This window comes from Vanellus vanellus (genome assembly GCF_965231255.1).
Source record: "Vanellus vanellus genome assembly, chromosome: 20".
Taxonomy (NCBI): domain Eukaryota; kingdom Metazoa; phylum Chordata; class Aves; order Charadriiformes; family Charadriidae; genus Vanellus; species Vanellus vanellus.
The window spans coordinates 10,034,899-10,055,852 of record NC_138925.1 but is presented as its reverse complement, the minus strand read 5'-3'; the positions used below and the strand labels follow the sequence as shown (position 1 = coordinate 10,055,852).

The 20,954-nt window shown below is 46.6% G+C and overlaps 1 protein-coding gene across 1 annotated transcript in view; it reads right to left on the bottom strand.

Annotated features, from left to right (window-relative positions):
- Nucleotides 1-20,954, bottom strand: part of CAMTA1 (calmodulin binding transcription activator 1) — a gene marked incomplete at its 3' end in the record, with an annotated part of 309,542 nt that overhangs the window by 262,458 nt on the left and 26,130 nt on the right. Inside the window, exon 3 of the mRNA XM_082493415.1 lies at nt 16,999-17,117. Coding sequence (XP_082349541.1) covers nt 16,999-17,117 — 119 coding nt within the window. The remainder of the gene's footprint in view (nt 1-16,998; nt 17,118-20,954) is intronic.

Here is a 20,954-nt window from a genome sequence, read left to right as displayed (position 1 = left end):
ACTGTGAAGGGTCCCGGTACCCGCCGTGAGCGCTGACAGCCCCGGGGTGCTGTGCCGGTTACCACGGGCTCGACCCTGCGGCGCCCGAGCGCATCGGCTTCCTCGTGGTGGCTGCTCGCCGCCCCGACACCCTCGGGACGCACCCGCCGGGGCAGCCGGGACGCTGCCGCAGGGCTGCGCCAACACGGGCCCTCTGCCCGCGTCCCTCCCCGGGGACAACGCACGCGCCGTCCTCGCCAGAACCACACAGCTCTGCCTTCCCTAGAACTGCTGTTTCCTCAAAACTCCCATCTTCCCTGCAAAATCTGCACATTAAATGCCTTCACAGCACCCTCCTGTGGGGATTCCGCGTCCGTACAGAGACGGGGGCAGCTAGGAATGGGGCGAAGGAAGGAAATCCTCCTCCTCCTCCTCCTCCTCCGGCCGTGCGGCAGGGACAGGCAGCTGCGAGCGCGCCGGGCTGTCCGGCCGGCACACGCCGCCTTCCCGCTGCCGAGCGGGGCTGGGGCTACGAGGCGACGCCGAGGGCACCGCGGCCCCCGCCCAGCCCAGCCCGTGGGGACCGCGCCACACCGGCACGGCCAACGGGATGCCGCGGGCAGCGGCACCGCTGCGCTCCTCTGCTGGGCCGGCACAGCCTGAAACCATCCAACGTCTCTGCGTGTGAGCTACCGACTCACAAAGCCAAGTAATGACACATCATTTTAAAAACATAAAAAAAAAATGGTTAAAGCAAATTCTCCTGTAGCAACCGCTGACGAATAAAAACGCCACCTCGGTGATTTCACTGGGGTTTGCAATTGCCACCCAAACGGGGTGTGTTAATGTGTTAATGTTTAAAAACCTGCTCGCAAAACTAGAGAAATCTCCATTTAGCAGCAAGTTATTTTGGAATCACACTTCAATACTTTTGTTTTCGTGGGGATGCTACATTTTAATTCAGATACTTGAAAGCACTTTTATAAGCTACAGTGGTTTTATGCAACACTATGCCACCACAATGAAAACCAGGCAGTTCGCTAATTTCTAAGAGGAGGAAGACTTCAGAGACTTTATAATTATTACGTTACTAAACACAATTTTAAAAAAAGTTCATATGTTACTTACAGTGTGATTTACAGCAGTGATACTGAGATGCAGAAATCCCATAGATACCATACACCTTCCCACTTTTTGCAAGAATGCTATAAAATTAGAGTTGAATAAATCTCAAATCTGAATTATTGATTATCCTTTAGATTAGGCAGTAATTTACTGTGCCTCACCACACAAGACCTGCAGAGTGCACACGGATCACCTCACTTGTGCAATGTACAGTAAGAACATTTATACCGCATTATTCACTTTCGAAGCGTCTCACACCTAATTAATCTGAATAGATGATGCTTCTGTAGGAACGAACCAAGCTTTGTGCTTCCCACACCAATAGGGATTTTTGTTTATAAAATCTAGCACATGAATACTGGGTGAAGTGCAGAGACACACATACACACAGACAACCACCTGATATTTTAGATGCTTTAAAGTGAGGTAAGAGTGATTGCGGGAGGGATGACATTCCCTTTTTCTTTTTCTTCCACCTAACCAGGTATGTTCTTTCCATACGCTTATTACTCAGCCATGACCGCTTTTCACTCGTCTGCGTTGCCCGGCGCTGGAGCACACAAGTATTCTGCCATGAAGCAAAGGGGTCGTTCACGAAGTCTCGAGCAAAACCACAGGAGCGCCCGTCTGCGGCGGCAGAGGCTGCCCAGGGGCGGGCGGTGGAGGAGGGCGGCTGCCGGAGCGCTTCCCGACAGAACTGCGACGTGCGTCAATGTCCATGTACACGTCAATGCACGCACATCCAGAAAGCGGTAAAGAAATACAAGTATTTGGTGGATTTTCAGTTACGGTTTTAAAAGTTTTAAACCTAGAAGCCCTGGGAAAAACCTGTACTTGGAACCGTTTGTCTCCCTTAGTTATCCCCAAACAGAATAATAATCCAATAAGCTGCATTAGATGGACTTTGCATTGCCAACAACTGAAACTCTGTGAGGACGTGATATACTCCAGATTGAACATGTAGAATCTATCGGCAATAAGCTGTCAGGGATGAGCGTCTACTTTGGAAAATTCAAGTGCAAAACTGCAATTAAAAATTGCCTTTCCACTGCTGGAAAGCCTTTTTGTATTATCATATTGGACAATAACTAAACCCTCCTCTTGAAAGTTAAAAACTCACTGCAATCATGAAACTAGGAGAGAGGAAGAGCTGCTCAGCCCGTCTCCTCTGGCCTGCTACCAAATTCTGAGGACGTTCCTGAGATCCACGGCTGCTCTTCCAGGGCAAAGCAAGGCTGAGGGTGACGGCAAGCGGCACGTGGAGGTGGGGGCTGAAACCCATCCCGCAGAGCAAGCAGACGTGGCAGAAGAGAGCAGGCAGGAACTGCAGCAAGACGAACCAAGAACACGATTTTTGTTGTTACTGTGCCACGAAATGTGTGTCCGGGAAAGGCGGGTATTGGGTAGGAGCCTCTCATCGTTAACGGATGTAAGACATTACTCATTATTACTACCGGCAGAAACTACAGCATCACCCGGGCAGTAGCAGCAGTATTTCCTGGATGAGAACACTCCATCTCCACCTTAAAGACTTTTAATTCTTCCTCCCCTGACCAGCCTTGCTTAGCGGACAGCAGAGCTATTCCCAGCTACACGGAAAATGTGTCCTAAATGAAAGGAGAAGAGAAAGGCAAATAAAATGTTTGATGACAAAGTCTTGCAAGCTGTAGTCTTTTGCAGGAGGGAAATAGTCTCCGCAGCTGGAAGGACACCTTTTCTCGCATCAAGGTCACGTCTTCCAAAGGAACCGAGGCCACACGCTGGCATGCAGACTGGCCCCAACCCGAGCGGTATCTCGGAGAGTACCGTTCCCACTCTGCTTGCTTCTACCCATCTCCGACAGCAAAAGCGAATGCCAAAACATAAACCCTTGGTTACCAAATTACACGTGGATCCAACTACTGCATTAGTAATTTCTTAGCCTCTCCTCAGCCTACTGCCCCGCCAGCGTAGGAGGGTGGGAAGTTAATAGATTGACTTGGGTGACAGAGTAGTAGCGCTTCTCATCAGGAATTTACACTTGAGCGCTGCGGCACCTTCCCCTTGCGGGTCCCTCGCAAAGGATGGAGAAAGGCGAGTTGTAGTGTTTGTTTCATACGTTCATCACAACAGGAACATCGCCCAGATCTAGACTAGGTCCAAGTAATAATCACTGTAATTAGCACTTCATTCATATAATTACCAGCAGACCCCATAACATTTTACAATGGAGGTAATTACCCATATTTTACAGCTGAGGAAACTGATACAGCGCAGGTGAATAACTTAAAAGAAATCATCAGTAAATCTGCGGCACAGCCAGAGACTGCAATTATCCTTATTCCCAGCCAAGGCTCTCCCCAATAATCCATGCTGAATTCACTTCTGTCTCGTGGGAAGGAATCCAGCGAAAATAAATACAAACTGGAATTTCCAATGTCTAGAAGAGCTGAAAAGCAGACAAGGCAAACCTGAAGGAGAAATAAAAACACATTTTTATCACCAAACATTGTCTCACCCGAGGTGTGCAGCTAAGAGCGAAGGAAAGACAGAGCACCCTAGCTCTAGCACGCGCAGAAAGCCAAACGCGGGGGTTCGGTTGCTACAGGAGTTCTACTTCCGTAAGCGGAGTAAAAGCAGAAGCGCAGGACCGCGTCGGGGAAGGCTGCCCGCCGGCGCCGGCTCACTCCTTCAGCCATCAAAGGCCTTAATGCGTTTTGAGAATTTAAAGATTAAGGCAACAGCAGTAATTAAATTATTTAAGGACTTTGCAAAACAACATACGCACAGAGCAGCAAGCGGGGCGAGAAGCCCGGGAAATTCAGCCCCAACCCCACGGGAGAAGCGCCCCAAGACGCCAAGTGCCGGGCACCGCGGCGGGCGCAGCCACCGGTGAGGCCGGAGCAGCTCTGGGGCTCCCCCGGGACGCGAGGATCCCCCTTCCCCTCCGAGCAGCGGGACGCTCGCCCAGACGCCGCCAGCCCCAAACACACTGACAAACGGGCAGCCGTCCCCTGCCAAGCTCACTGCATACACAGCACCTGTACCGAAATTTGCGTTTCCTCAGACACAGACTGGGGGGTGGGGGTGGAAATCTGTCCTGTACGCTTTTTTAACCTACACGTTTGGATGAGTTTTATTATTAATAGAAAAACACCAACGTTTGCTTGGGTTGACTGATACATCTGTTTTTCAAAGTAGTCCAGACTGAAGTGAGCAATTTGTCTGTGGCCTATGTATATTTTATGGCATGACCGGCGCATGCGGATGACTGACACACCAGCGTGTCTAGTGGGCTGAATAAGGCAGATTAGGTTAATCCCGTCCCAGCTGCACTACCTGAACTGCAAGACATGCAATGTTCTAAATCTAGTAAATGTGCCAAGTATTTCATTCCAGCCATTTAGCCTTGTGTTAAGGGTAGCATATAAAAGCATCCAGCAGTAGAAGATATTGCAAGAATTTCAAAATTAAGACTTGCTTCAGGAGCAGATGTTATCAATACTCTGGCTTTGAATAACAGAAAAACCTCATAAGCAGGAACAAATCTCTCAATAGAGTATTCTCTTAATATTTAAATAGACAAATGTTTTGCTTTGCCAACATTTTGCAGCATTTGTGTAGCCCTTTGATGAAGTGTTTGAAGAAAACATGTATTTAAGTTCCTGTTCAGTAAAAAACAAGCTCAGTAAAATGAATTGAGCTCCATCATCTCTTGCCATAAAATGGACAACTGTTGCTGGTATTACCTACTGCCGTCCAGTAACGCTGCAGCAGAAACCCAAAGACAGACTTTAAGCTCGGGTAAACGGTAATGCTATTGCCATGTTAATTAAACAGCTTTTCTTGCTATTATTTACTGTTGTTTATACAGGAAACTGAGAACGATTCCTATCCTCCCTTTCCAAGGGCTCTACCTCCTCCTTCCTCAGCAGCTCTCGCATCCTGGAAGCCCATGCAGCAGCTAAACAGGCATAATGCATATTCATTACACTGATTTCCGTGAATAACCATCTGCATCTAACAGAACACTTGGAAGGACTGTGGGAAAGACAGCATGCATCATCCTGTGTCACCCGAAGACCCCGTGAGACATTCCCAACTCTTCCCATCGCTACGGACGCTTACCTTACGGAAAGGAGGCAGGACGGACATGATAAAATATCTCCTGAAACAAGAAACTCTAGCCATCTTTTAACCTCACGTGGTTTTATATTATTGACTCCAGTTCCCAACATCAGGCATTTTTATTCCAGCACTTTCTTTTCCCCTCGCTATTTGTTCTACCAGGAGGCAGCTGAAAGCAGCCCTCTGTGCAGAGGAGGGAGATTCCCTTTGCTTTCCAGATGTCTAAATAAAGGTTTCTTAAAAATTGGTTTCCTAGAAAGTCAAGGCGTTCACATCTAACTATTGCTGATATAAAATATGTGTTACAAGGAGGAGAAAAATCGTCTTCAAGGAGTTTTCTTGGGCAAAATAAATATTTTTGCCACTGAGTTCTAAAAACCCTGTTCTGGAGACTGGAGAAATAGCTCGAGATGATTTTGGAGGATCATACTTCTCAGGCTGACAGGCAGCACTAAAACCGGAGTAAAAGCCAAATCCCAGCTATCCAAAACACGGCCGCTGTAGGAGCAGCAGCCTCATAGAGCACAATTGATGACTCTGGGCCTACAAAAACTATTACAGCTAAAATTTGGAACAGGAGGGGAAAAGGAAAAAAACCACCTCAATGCTTCAAACAGTGATGTAGGCTGCAATGGTCCATCTTGGCTCCTGACCACTGGCTCAAAGAGAAACACGTACATCGACACAGAGGAGATACTGGTCAGCAGAATTTCGGGAATACTGTTTTTGACTGCCACGTTATTTAAACGGGTGACTCTGCAAACACTACGAAGGGCAGTTTGAAAACAGAGATCTTGCAGTTTAAGCACAAAGATTAGTGCTGGAAATACCATGTTCTCAAGCATGGATGCTAAGTAAAAATAGAAGATGTTTCCGGAAACAGACTCCGGTGATGACGGTGCGTCCCCGCGCCTCGCCGAGGACTCGCGGGTGACTAAGGCAGGGCGGGCTCAGCCCCGCGGGGCGGCAGCACCCCCAGCAAACCAGCAGCGCAGCTCGCTGCAGCCTCTGCTTCTGCAGGGACACCACCAGCAGGAGGGCTGGCAGATGGGCTCCGGCTCCTCCAGAAGCGGCCAGACACGGGCAGCGGCCAGGTGAGGTCGGCGGAGCGGACTTGGGATCTGAGAACAGCTCACTACGGTTTTAATCTGTAGCTCTAATGAACGATATGAAGTTTTATAAGCATCAACGAGGCTCAGAGAAGACCTAAATCCATTTCGGTGCTCATTTAGCAGCTTCATCTGTGTGCAATTAAAACTTCAGCATTAAATGTTAGAGGATAAAATAATGAGACACTTAAAAAATAATCTGTGCTTCAGTGGGCCGGGCTCAGTAGATTTCATATGATCATTTACAAGATAAAAATAGAATCTGGCCAAAATCTGTCTTATACTCCAGTACCCTTTCACCAGAAGAATGGAAAGAGACAGATACTAAACTCTGGGGGCTTTGCTACCCCACGTCCACGCGGTACGGCTTCGTTCATCACATCCGTGCTTAAAGCACATCTCAGAGCATTGATAACTTTCCTTTTGGCTTCAATGATAATGTAAAAATAAGTGAATTGAGTTTCGCTTGAAATTTTCATTTTGGTCTAAAGCCTAATCTTTTATTAGAATAGCTACCAGTTTTTAGCTGAAGGTTAGGAAAAGTTATCTACAGGACAGGGAACAAAATGTTAACAATAGAGTATTTCTTATGCATAGGAGTATCTTAAATGCTCCCATGATTACTTTGGGCTATCAAAACATGACCGGGGGGTGGTGTGTGGGGTGGGGAACAGCATATGTCTTAATGACCAAAAGAAATGTAGAGAAATGCAAATTAAAACCAAAGATGTACAGAAATATCAAAATAAATTAGATTAAGTACTGGAAGAACACAGGTCAAACAAAGTAAAGTACTATACAAGAAACATACACACAGATAAACTTAAAAGAAGCAAAAACCAATGAACATTACATACTTTATTTTTTTTTAACAACTGAAATAATTTTTATTCAAGAAAAGCCAACATTACATATCTTTATAGGAAAAAAAAAAAAAAGACATTTGGGGAGGTCAAAGAACGCTACAATTTAAAATGATGAAATGTTACAGCTTGCACACCAAAATTAAAAATGAATGAAATTAAAAAAATGAAATGGTTACCAAAGTAATGCAGGTCAAGGGATCAAAGGTGAAGGGTCACACATTATTAAAAAGAAATCCAAAAGGGCGTCTGCATCAAGATCTCTGCAAAACAAAGGAGCTTCAGTGAGTACAACTAATACCTTCCATGGAATCACATCACAGCTCTCAATTCACACACAGCACGCGGTGCGCCCGGCGGCCGCCCCCGGCACGCTGCGGCAGACCCTCTGCGGCCACCACCACCCTGGCTACGGGGGTCCGTCCTGCTTCTAGCACCTTCTTTCTATTACTATCATTATTTATAAACCTCCCTGTTGAATGGTTTCTACAGGTCTGCCCGTTTCCGTATCGGTGCCCCGGTTTCTCAGCACACAGAACGCGTTTTTGGGGCCGAGGGTAAAAGCCATCACGGCTGCAGAGCCCGAGCTGCGCGGCACACCGCGCTGCGCCACGCCAGCACCCCCAGGCCACCGGCCGCGGGGAGACCGCTGCTGCGTGAGAACACAAAGCGCTGTCAGAACAACTTGTAGATCATCTGGTTTCAGGGTAAGTATTACACGCTCTTTCTCAAGAGTTTGCTTTATTCAGGGTAACTGTGGAAATATAGTAATTATTGACACACACACACGCTGAACTCCTAACATCATAACGCACTGGTTTAATGCTACAATAAAAAAATAATTCAAATGTGGTTACCCAGACAAAGGCCTCTCCTCCTGGAATTTCAATTACACGGAAATGGGTACCAAAGGTTTTTTTTATAGCTTCCAAGCAAGATGCAGTCAATTATCTATACTAAATTTATGCAGAGAGCGTAATATTTACATCAGATAACTTTAGGAGAAAGACACCCACCAAGGGCACTACATCCCCTTCCGTCTCAGCGCCTCTCCCCGCCCTGGGAAGGCGTTGGGCTTTGGGAGTCTCTCCTCTGGACCAAAACAGCTTCGCGCCTGAAGCCAAGAAACAAACCCACCCCACAAAACCGCGTCCTCCTAAGGCAAAGAAGCCACCGATGACAGAAAATCACCATATTCACAGTCCAAGTGTAGTGCAACGATCTAATCTTCCAGAAAGCCCACCGCACCTTTCCGCACGGCTCCTGCTTCACGTGTGTCGCAGTCAAGAACCCGCTGGAGAAAGCGAGAACATCTCCACCCTCCACACCCCCTCCGCAGCAGTGCCTGGCACACTCTCCTGCTGAAGTGACTGCTGCACGTTGGAGGTAAAGCTCCATTCTTGCCATTATTTCCAACATTTATCAATTCTGATTTTTGTGAGCCGAAACGAAAAGTCCATTTTTCCGCTGCTGTTTCACCCCCTGCCGAGGCCGGGTCCCTTAACCACCGCTTGCACTACAGGTTTGTCAGATGACCTCATTTTGGAGGAAAGCGACTTGGAAACCAAGCGACTTGGAAATAATTCAACAACAGAGTCAGAGACTTGCAGTGACTCAGCAGCTCACTCGGCCCAGAAGGTACGAGCGTGAGCCCCACACCTCCGGAGCCCCGCAGGGGTGAGAGCTGGGGACCGCACACCGTCCCCCCACGGCAGCCCCGGCGCGGCTCCATCCCACGGGTGCCGCATCCCCCACACCAGCCTGAGCCCCCGGCTGCCCAGGAGCACAAGGTTGGCGCTAAGATGAGTTTTAAACAACTCCAAGCACATTTTACCCCTGGGATGGCAACCAACCCGCAGAGCCCAACACCTCTCCAGCATTCTGCCCGCCGCCGGCCGGCAATCACCTCCTGCTCCTCTGCCTCCGTTCGAAAACAATCGGGTCAGTTCCAAAGGAATGAACACAAAGACTTTTTTTTCTTTTTAATTTCTCCCCTATCACAACAGATTTCTCCCCTCTCCCTCCAGCAAATTGGTTTCACTCTTAGTCCTTTTTCTTAAGTACCACCCCTGCATAAAATCTGTGCTTTTATTGGCACTAATTTTTCCTTCATATCTAGTTTTTCTTTTTCATCTAAATCCCCTGATTTTTCTCTTCAAAATGAAACAGCCACCCTTGGAAGCAGCGAACATGAGACCGAGAAGACAGGATTTCAATCACTTACAAAATGTAATATCCTCAGTTTCCATTCATTTGACAAGTGAACCAATTCATTTGTGTTTATATATGCCAGTCCCTGGCAGAGAGACACTTAAATTGACTTTGTAAATTGACTTTGTTGTAACATTTTCCTTGTAAAATGTGGTACAAAGTACAACTTGCGTAACACACCAGTGAGTATTTTACTCAGTGCTGAGCAAGCCACAGACCCAAATAGGTGATGCAGCGGTACCTACCACTACTCCTGGTGTTCCCGTAGATAAACAGCTAAATAACAACTAAATTAAAGCACGCTGCTGATTCTCTGACATTTGAAGGGTTTCCATAGCTGGTCGCTCCAATTTTTCCTTCCCCCTACACCGCATTCCACATTCCCGTCTGATGCTGTACTCCAGAGTAACCATACCAGAGTACCACTACAAAGGATGAGCCCCAACAGATGACGCAGGTTCGGAAAAGCACACCAGGTTAATCAACTGGAGGAAATCATATTCCACCTTATTCCCCCGCATTCCTAGAGCAATCTATGGTACTTTTTCTTTTGTAATTGTGTTAAGTATATAGTAGATGAAGGATTCAGAGCCCGCTCTTACAGAGAAGAACAGATGTCTGCGGGACACGCTCTCACGGGGGAACGTGGGGGTGCCGACACGGCAGAAAAACAGAAAGCCCCTTCCACTGAAACAGCCACTTGGGTTTGTCGGGAGGTCTCATCTTCATAGCCAAGAGCCATTCTCCTCCGCTCCGCCGCTCGGCACTCCACACAAACTGGACCAGTTCCACTCCAAACTAATTGCTAAAAAGTTTCAAAATTTGTAAAAATATTCAGAGGTATTCTGATACATTACCAATGTCACAAAGCCAGCGAGTTAAATACTATCAGCATTTTATACTTTGTGTACAATATACTAAAACTAATTATGAAGGATTTTTTTTCTTTAGCTATCATTAAGTGTAAAAAAGTTAATTTAAATCATTCAACTGAATTCACTTGGAAAAAGAAAAAAAACCAGGAAGGCAGCACAGTATCCAAAACAATACATTTCATCTGTTTGCTATGCTTTACAGCATTCAATCCGGTCCCAGGACTCCGACACATTAACTGCATAGATTTGCAAAATCAGCCATTTTTAAAGAATTATCATTATACAATTACAACGTTGCTCCTAACATTAACGAAAGGGAAGGTAAAAAAAGTTAGATTTTCCTAAGAGGAAGGTGAGGAATCTCTTTCTGTTACAGCATGAACAGCACGGCAGGTATTACTGCTTTTGTTTGAAATTGCCAGGAAGGGTAACCCTTCAGTGCTGCTAAATCCCTGAGCCCACTCACAACAGTTACTAATTATGTAAACACGACTGAGAAACTGCAAAAGCAAAGCCAGCAGCAGATTTTCTGCTTTGTACATTAAGCAAAGCGCAGAATTTCATTAATTTCACAAAATAAACCCATAATGAAGTGCTTCTGTTAAAGAGAAATCCCCACCTCGTTCAGTGATGAGCTCAAGCCCTAACGACGGGCGCAGGGGAAGAGCCACCCACCCGCGGCCGCACCAGTCGGGTGTGGGAACAGGTCAGTCCCGACTCTGCTCCACTCGGGGTGTAAATGTCATTCCCTTTCCACCTCACATTCAGAGAGCTTTCCTCTCGTTTAAAAAAAAAGTAAGTTTTCTCCGATTCCTGCTGCTGGCCGAGAGAATGGAGATGCTTTGGAGAGCGGGGTACCAACGGGTGCAGAGCGAGCGTCCAACCAGCCAGTGATGCGCTCGGGTGGGACGTGGTCTCCCCAGGCACCAGGGCTCGCAGAAGGCCACCACCTGAAACGAGGGACAGGAACCGGCACCGACGGTCTCCATTTTACAGATGCTCTGGCTGCCCTCACCCAGGCACTCCCTTTCATTCAGGACACCGTACGACAGCTCGTTTCAGCCCCAGCTCAGCACAAACCCAGGGCGGCCCCGCATGCCAGACCAGCGGTGGCAGCAGGAGACGCCAGGGAGGAACGGTGGACAGGTCGGACGGTGACGGCTTCCCCACTGCTCCTCCAGCAGAGGGTCAGCAGGAGAGACACAGAGCAACAAAACTTCTAACAACAGCATTTGCCAATACCACCGTAATATTTTACACTCTGTGATCACACGGGCAGCAGGCAATTAGTCAAAATTAAATATTCCCATTGCTCGTGAGAGATCGGAGCGCCGATGCAGACTGCGAGGATGTTCCCGCTTTGTAAGTGCTCCACAGCCGCAGAGCTCTCACGACAACGGCCAGTCTCTGGCCTCGGGAAACTGCGCTTAAACAAAACATCTGAATTAACTTGAGCTCAATGGAAAGCATTAAACAGAACGCGAACAACTTTACAGTGCTCAGGAAACTGTAGCGAGCGCTGTTGCTTTCCCAGAGGGTTTTGCCACCTTGCGGGGATCCGGCAGAGGGGATGCCGTGGGCAGGACGGACACCCCTTCCGCGCCCTGACTGCAGTGAGGACAAAAGCCCAACCCCACGAATTTGTAACACCTTCAGCTACTTTGGTGAATGAGGTATGAACCGGTACAGTAATGTAGCAAAGTGTTACAATGGACCATACCATCCAGGGCAGCCTGAAAACAAATAGCTGGTTTAAGTTTTCAGGCACAAGTTAATTCTACAAGGCACATAAAACCAGTTAAAAAAAAAAAAAAAAAAAAAAAAAAAGTAGTAGCATGTTGTACCGCTCAGTCTTCACCCAGAGCGGTACTTTGATGAACAAACTGGCGATGACAGGAGCCGTGCCGGTAACCGGCTGCCTGACACTTCTCTGCCGGGGAGAGCGGAGTGCAGGTGGCAGACGACGCACCGCTCTCGCCCGTCCTCGCCGGCGTCTCGTGGCACAACAGCCGGCCCAAACGCTCCAGACTCACTTCCCAAGCAGTCTGGGTCCCCTGTGTCCCTCAGGCAATTCTCCAAACCTTCAAGATCTTCTCCGCGCTTTAGAGAAAAGACGGGAAATAACTTGATGTCAAGCCGGAAAGGAGAACGTCACTGTCACGCAAGCAAAGCAGAAATGCGAGACCACATCAGAGATGCCAGTGAGCGCGCGACTCAAGGGCCCCGGCGCAGCACCGTTAGGGAATTTCTTCCTATGCTAAATAACGCTCAAATAGAGAGTTTGGTAATTGCACTTATGTGCATACTACCAGGCAACACCTAAGCCCGAGATCCGCGCAGAGCTGATGCTAGACGCCACACTGCAAAGCGGGGCGCTTCTGCATCGCCCCTCAAGAAGAGCTCCAGCACATGAAGCAATTACCACTGGTTTTTCCTGCCTTGCAAATGCTGGGCTTCTCCCAGCAGAGAACGTAAATATGGAGTACTGTCAGAAACAAAAGCCCTAGGTAGCATTTTACATTTCTGATGTTTAACTTTTTCTTCTTTCTCGTACTGTGTCATTAAGTGTTTACAAGGATGATTAATGACTGCGGCTGCCAACTCCATTAACGAAAGGCATCTCTGCTCAAAGCTGCAATCCCGCTTTTGGCAAGCGCCGAGCAGAGACAAGGTTACCCCGACACCCTTGAGCCCCTGCACCCGTCCGCACCGGAGAGCGCGGCCGCCGGGGCAGCTGCCGCTGCCGGACAGCCCGGTCGCTGCACAGCGAGGAGCAGGACGCATCTCTCTCACGGAAAGGGTTATTAAACATTGGAATAAGCTGCCCAGAGAGGTGGTGGATTCACCATCCCTGGGGGTGTTTAAGAAAAGGGTAGATGAGGTGCTTAGGGACATGGTTTAGAAGTGGTGGTGTTTTTATCAGGGTGGGTTAACGGTTGGACTTGATGATCTTAAAGGTCCCTTCCAACCTCACTAATTCTATGATTCTATGATCTCCTGCCGACAGCGGCTCTCGATCGGCGGTTAACGAGCCAGCCACCTCTGCCACCTCCATCGGGGCAGCGCCGAGAGCGGCGGGAGGAGCGGGAACCGAGCCGAGCGCCGGCGAAACCCAGGCTGGGTGCGCAGCGTGCGCACGGCAAGCAACTACGAGCAGCCCCACGCTCTGGGGAGCCTCTGCTCCACCCGCCCACTAAAGCCACACCAGATCCGCACGACACAAACACTAAATCAGTTCAAAATGAATGACAACTAAAACCCAGAGCAAGGAACTCGCTCACATGCACAGAGCGTGGCAGAATTTTCTGGCAATTAACTGATTTGTCCTAACATGAGAAATCATATGAAAATCCCCTTTCTATCCTCCCCCAGAGCAAGAGAAATAAGCACACACGCACTTTCACAGGCATCTCAAAAAATGTAAATCTGTAATTAAATTGCTTGGCTAAACTTATGATTTTGTATCTCTGGTAAAAAAAAATTGAATTAGAAGGAACACTTCCTTCACTAGGAAATATAAAACCACTATAAACTTGATTTAAGATGAGATGACATCTTGATATGGAAATATATTTCCATCAAACATTTCAGTTAAAACTGCATGATCTGACGGAAAGCAAACATCTCGATAACGTGTTCTAAGCATTTTTAAATGCTCCATTTCTCTTGCTGCTCATCGCATCATTTTACTAAGTGTAAAGTCAACCACAACCTATTCGGCTCTCAAAGGATATTGTTTCTCCATCCCAATTACCCAATCCGGAGCAACACATGACCATTATCCTGCATCTGCAGATGAAGGCGTTTAAAGTTATTTGCGGCGTTCCCATGGCGATGCCCTGGTAGAGGAAAGAACAAACCCCAGCTGCTCCCTGACCTCCACGTTACGCCTCAGCAGCGTCTCCTTTGCGGGTGCCGGGAGTCGCCAGCACGCCGAGCCCACCGGCCAGCGGCCAGCGCGTGCCCTCTCTGCCGCCTACCAGCCCGGCGCATCACAACACGACTGCCCTTTATTTCAAGGACCCACAGATGCGTACAAGGGCCATGTTTAAGTTTCCTTGAAACATCCCCACACAAAGGAGCATCAAAAGCAACGCTTAAGGGTTTTGGAAAGGAGCCAGGTCGCGGTTGGGTTAGGAGGACTGGCCCCGGCCGCCCCTCGGCATGCATCCCGCACCACATCCCGCACCAATTCCCACCGCGCACACACTCCGGAGAAGTCCACGGTGAGACCGGACACCCGTGAGTTTGTCCGAACACCTGAGTTTGAGGGAGGTCAGCAATGTCACAGACATGTTCAGATCTATAAGTTACTTTACGCATTTTATTTCTTTTATACCTTTTAATAAACCTCCCTATGGGTGAGACACCTCGCAAGGAATACCAGTGATCCTGAAATTAACGCGAAGATTCTGCAAGTGCCACTTTATAAAATACATCTTTTTCTTCTATATTTTACAACTCGTGCCTTCACCAGCATAGACAGAACACCTGTGTACTCAGATGAAAAAATATATTCCCTTAGGAATGACTCTGAAATGTAGTCCAACATTATTATTCAATTATACCCTAAGAAAAATTCAAGTTTTATAACAGTGAACAAAATTAAACTTGCAGGTTGGGGGTGGGGAGGGAAATAAAATCTGTAGGCTAAGCTCCCTCCTCCCCTGTAATTAAGACAAATTTTCATCTAGGCACAAGATTCTGCCTTTTTCTTTTGGTTTGGTTTTTTTTTTTCCCCCCTTTCCTCTGAGCTAACGAGGCCAAAAATCTCTGGCCACAAGAAAAGCTCTTCCTTTTAAATAATGCAATAGGGAAACTGCAACCGACACACCACATACGCTGGCAGAGACAGCACCAGTAATAACCCACGCACAGAACCAGCTCCTCGTCCCCACTGCGTGGCAGCCACAGCGACAGATTTTGCAGGAAAGAAAGATACAAATGAGTGTGACAAATCTGACATTCAGAAAGACAGAAGCGGCTTGGTTTTCATTTTTTAACGTGCTAGCTGATGATTTGTGATTATTAGCAAACAATCCCTCCAGAATGACGGTACGAGACAAACCTACACCCGCGTGACGCTGGCAAGCACCATCAGAACCGCTCCCTGTCCCCCTCTCAGAAGGAAGGCGATGCTCCCAAATTTTTCTTCCAGCCTAATACACCTCGCATGCACCTACGCTTTCCCCTTTGCATCTTGCTTATGAACAATAAAGATTTTCAGCTATATGATTAACTTCATTTGCCACATCCTGTACCCTGGGAGGCTGCAAACACCAAACACCGCCCAAAAAGAAAAGCTGAAGTCTGAGTGTGCCAATGCATACACGGGGCTCTAAACTAGGGACCCCGGAAACACTAGGCAAAAGTGACTACAAACCAACAAGCTGTTTCCAGTAACAAGAAGGAGCATCGTTTTGCCACAACCTGTGCAGAGCGCTTGCTTTCTCAACTGCCTTTGTCAAAACATCATGTTTTAGAGCCAACGGAATTGCTGTTACTCCATGCCCCATTCCCGTTAGTATAAACGTTATCACAGAATAAACTGCAACCCCCATTTTCTACAATTTACATTTCAATTCAAATGACCCGAGACAAAAACAGCTACACAAAAGAGCCAATGCCAGCAACGCCCCAAAAGACCCGGTTAATACTGTCACAGTAATTAGTATGCTAAAAATGGATACTTGGCTTTAACTTTCAGACAAAAGGAGGGGGAGTGAAGGACCCCAACTTTGAAAAACACACACATGAAGTGACCCATATTTGATTCTGTACGCAGCAAACAGACACATGAACTGATCCATATCTGCTTCTGCACTCAGCTTGCCACTTGCAGTCGTTAAATTCATGAGTACAGTTTTTGTTACCACGTTTAGATGCTACAAATGACTGATTAGAGGGCCAAGAACAGTTAGCTTGCAACAGGCAGATACTAACTGGAGGTTTATGGTAATTTCTCAAAGTTGATTGCTTCTATTATTAAATGATTCCCGTAAATATGGCAAAGGTACTGTAAGACAGTGCTACTAAAAACTGAAATGATACTGCAGGTATTGCCGTGTAACTTCCCGCCTTGCTGCCCAGAAGGAACGAAGGCAAGGCGTCGGAGACCTATTTGAATTGTTCAACTTCACCTTGGCCCACCAGACACCTGCATTTTAAATACTCGTTTCGTTTCAATGAACCCAACCATGATGCGTTAAGAGGAGATATGCAAACTAGCATATCCAGGACCCAGAGTAACTGGATTCCAGTATAAAACGCCCAATTCTTTGTGTCCCCTGTTCTTAAGATTTCTCAGACAGGAGCAAGCTAGTTATTTCTCAGGACCCTGTTTGGCAGGAAAGAACATGCACTGGTTTTTTTGTTCAGAAGTCTTTACACATAGTAAAATAACATTTTGTTTAGCACAGTACCAAAACACCTATCTAATTTTAAACAATTTTGACACATGTTGGTAAGATGATACAAGATTTGACTCTGAGACAAGCGACATACACACACACGAGCAATAGACTCCTACTACGCTAGCAGCCAGCTTCCACGTTTGTCTCCAAGTCTAGTTTAAAGCTCACTTTCAACATGTAATGGGACTTTATTATTTAAACAGGTTCCAGAGCCAGGAAATTCATATTCTGTAACTTACATGGCATGCTCTCAAAAAATAATCCATAAGCATCAAGTAAGCTGGTATGTTTAAGAATAAATAAGAGATTTAACTACCTCATTAGTGTTCCAGCGGTGCCTCTCTTTCGGTAAACTTGAACATTTTGGTAGACATTCAAGCAGCTTCTTCGGTAAAAAGATTTTTACATGACTGCCATTGCTGTTCCCGTGATCATCTAGAAAAAAGAGGAGACACATGATGCATACACAGGAGAATCGGTGGTTTCCACGAGGAGACCCTAGCTACGACAGGACTTGGAAACCCACCAGTTCCCCTGTCCACGAACAGGCAATTTGTCACTGCAAAGAAGCACACAGCTTTCTGTTGAAACTGCACCTTTATTTCAGAAATATAAATATAGTTTAATTCCTTGTGGTTGCAAAGTTTGAGAAGAGCTTTGACGGATTTGTGGACGAGCAGCCTGTGTGGGTGCTTACCTGGGCCTATTTTAGCCTATTATTTCCCTCAGTGACAAATTTTACAAGCAATAGCGACAAAACGTTATAGAAGCTGTGACCACAGTGCTATGACCTGCCAGGAAAGTCATAAATGAAGTTCACGCTCAACAGGATTTGCAAGTAAATAAGCACAGAGACCCAGTACCTGCTATAATTTTGTCAAGCTGCAGCAGAAATGCAAGTCAAGGTCTATTAGTTCATTTAAAACTAAAATGCCCTGTACCGATTAAAAACAGGTTACTTTTCTTTCCACAGACAGCTCAGAAAGTGAACGTAGTTCCTCGACAGGAGAGTGAGGCAGAGGGACGGAAATCTTCCTCCCTCACCATGCCCAGGGGTCTCAAAAGCAGAAATACTGAAGAACACAAAATTCTTCTTTTGTTGCTAAAAACGTAGAAGGTGCATCGATTCCCCTTAAAAAAGAGACACAAAAAACCCCCAAAGTCCAACAACAGCCCGCAGAAGTCCCAGCAGCATTAACCTGATTGTGTCTCCATCACCACCTAAAGAATCGGAGCACCCACAAACCGCATGTTTATGGGCCAAATCAGTTGCCACAGAAAAGGGAACCGAAACAGTGGGATAAGACACCCCAGCTACAGCACAGGAGTTGTACTATTCTCCTTCTAAACCCCCCATCTCTGCCTTCTTCCACTATTCGCACACTTCGCATGACAGATACTGGGCAGCCATATAGGAGAAGTACACTTATTCACTGGCATTTTACCCTACAAAATTAATTTATAGTCATTTCCCATTTGGAAGTGTACAGAAAAAGGATATTAACTTTTTCCTTTTACATATCTAATCATTTTATGTCATTAAACAGATGCCAGCATCATGATAAAACTCCTCTGCAATCACACACGAGACAGGAATCTCCCGTGACCTGCCGCAAACCAGAGAGAACCCGTCCCACAATCGTTTGAGAAGGCGGGCGAAGAGCACAAACCAGCAGCCAGACATCCCTAGTATTTTTAAAGCTTGATTATACTCTTGGATGTGTCAAGTTCAACAATATACATGCTGTTAAATCAACTACTCGTGCAAGCACAGCAGATGAGTTTACAAGATAAGCAGCGATGTGTATGATAATCGTGAGCTGCTCTATAATTTATGAGTGCTGTGCGTTCCCTGAGTTATTGGGAACTTTACTATACGACTGCGTTAGACTAAATCAACAGGGTTGCCAGTTTCACACTTCTACCTGGGCGAAGGAGCAGTTGGGCAGTATCGATCTTTGCCGAACTGATAAAGAAATCAGGAAGAAGGTTCTCTCAATTATTTTTCACGTGCCATTCCAGGATTTCCCACTTGCCATTGAGTATCCCAGACCGTTACTCTACAGGGCTTTTTGGCCATATCTTCTTCCCAGTCAATATTCTGCACATGTGACTGTCACCTTTGCTATTTCGTCCGGCCACTCAAAGCTTCACAAACACGCATGTCGTGACACTTGGGATTATCCACGAAGACACCGATTCGCCTGGGGCAAAGCAGGGAGCCGGGCAGGACCCCCGCGCCCGCAGGACCCCCGCACCAGCAGGACCCCCGCACCAGCAGGACCCCCGCGCCCGCAGGACCCAGCCACTCCCACCTGTATTTCAGATCCACCATCCGACTTAGCCGGCTCCTACTTAATATTCCCTACGTTAATTTTATACCATTTTCATTTCTCATTCAAAATACTGCATTGCACTACATTCAATTCATTAAGGCGGCAAAGTATTTTACAGCACACATTATTGCTTTTATCAGCCAAACTACATCCCCAGTTACATCTCATCAGCTTATTTTCCATGGGCACATTTTAATTGACATTAATTGTATTACTTCCCCTTACCTCCGTATCAGTCAAGTCTTCTATCATTCATTCCATTATTTTGCAGGGCTGGCAGACCTCTAATTATTCAGCTCGTTTTATTAACTTTCTTCCACTGTCATCAATTATCAGTATTATTAATCCAGAAAGTGCCGATGGATAATAGATCCCCTAAAAATGTTTTGGTAGAAGTTATCAGAACTTGCTGACTCTAAACCTTCCAACTCCCGTTGTTAGCACCTCATACCTCCGTGTTGTTACAGCAGTGGAAGGTCATTTTCATCATCCTGTGATGTGACTTCATCTCATGTACGATTCCCTTCTCTGCGTTTAGCAATGACACTTCTTCATTCCAAAAAATCCCCAACATGGAAAACAACAACTGCCACCTGCCTTGATCTGACAGGCTTTTTGTTACAGAATCCTCTAGCCACGTGGTCAGAATGACACACAATAATCATGTTATGAGAAGCAAATCCTAAATTCATTGACCTCTAAAACAGGTTTGACCTTGGAAAAGGACAAAGTTGGCCAACCAGCTGCGAGGGTTATGAACAAGAAAGTGCCTGTCCCCAGACGACGCACACACACTTGCTTTACAGCTCGCTTCTCCGCCCGCAGGAATCGCTCATGACGTGTTCCCCAGCGGAGGAAAGTCTCCAGATGAAAGGGGGAAGCCAGGCCCAGAGGAGCAGCGCTGCTCTGCCAGCTGCACTAAGGCTGCCGGCAGACCTCGGTCACCCCTGGACCTCCGCTCTGGGGCTCAGCGCCCTTCGCCATCCCCCAAGCATCGCACAGGATCTGTCACCCCCACCTACAGACAGGCTACCAAGAGTTCACATCCCTCCAAATCAGCTACTGCTTCACTACTCACATTCCTCACAAATAATCACAATCCTTCCAACGAGAACACGTCAAGCTTTAGGGAGGTGGAGCAAAAAACAAAGTGGTTCTCCTTTGGCTCGAATCAAATCCATCATTTCTAGTCAACCTGACGCACCCACTCACCTACCGCAGAGTCCTCTGCTAGTCAGAGGAATAAGAATCAACACCGCTCGTCGTCCACGTCCAACTTACAGAGCAACCAGCACGTTCCAGAGGGAATATTGCACATTTATTTAGAACTAAAATTTCCTCTGTAGTTAAAAAAAGGAGCTGCAATTTCGCAATGCTTATTTGATTTCACTGTGCTAATCCAGGCCAGATCTGCACTTGAACTTTCTTCCTCCTATTATTTTTGCTGTGGGCGCGACTTATGACATTGTGATCTGCAAACCCATCCAGTGTCAATAAAAAGTGCTTTTGCAAGCAAAGCTGCACTTGCACAAGGAGGATTTGCCAGTAAAGCTGTATCGACATGGGGTTTTTTTTAGTGCAAAGCTGGCCACAGCTCAAAAACGCTTCCCAAGGCACACACAGCCAATCCTGAAAACTACAATAAGGAAGCTATATACTATAATATAGCAGCCTACAATGGATCTGGTTATATTTCAGTATGAAAATCCCAAATTGAAGTTCCATTAGCAATCTTCAAAATTACTTATTAGCAAACCAAAAACTCACGTAAAATTAAGAAAGTACAACTATTATAAAGTTCATGGAAAGTTCTGTATTAATTATACCACATAAACCCTTCGTAATTTTATGGGGTTTTTTCATGCTCCTTGCACTTTATCCTCCCAAGGGATGCAACATGGGCCATAAAACTTTAGAGCGCACAACAGCAAATCAC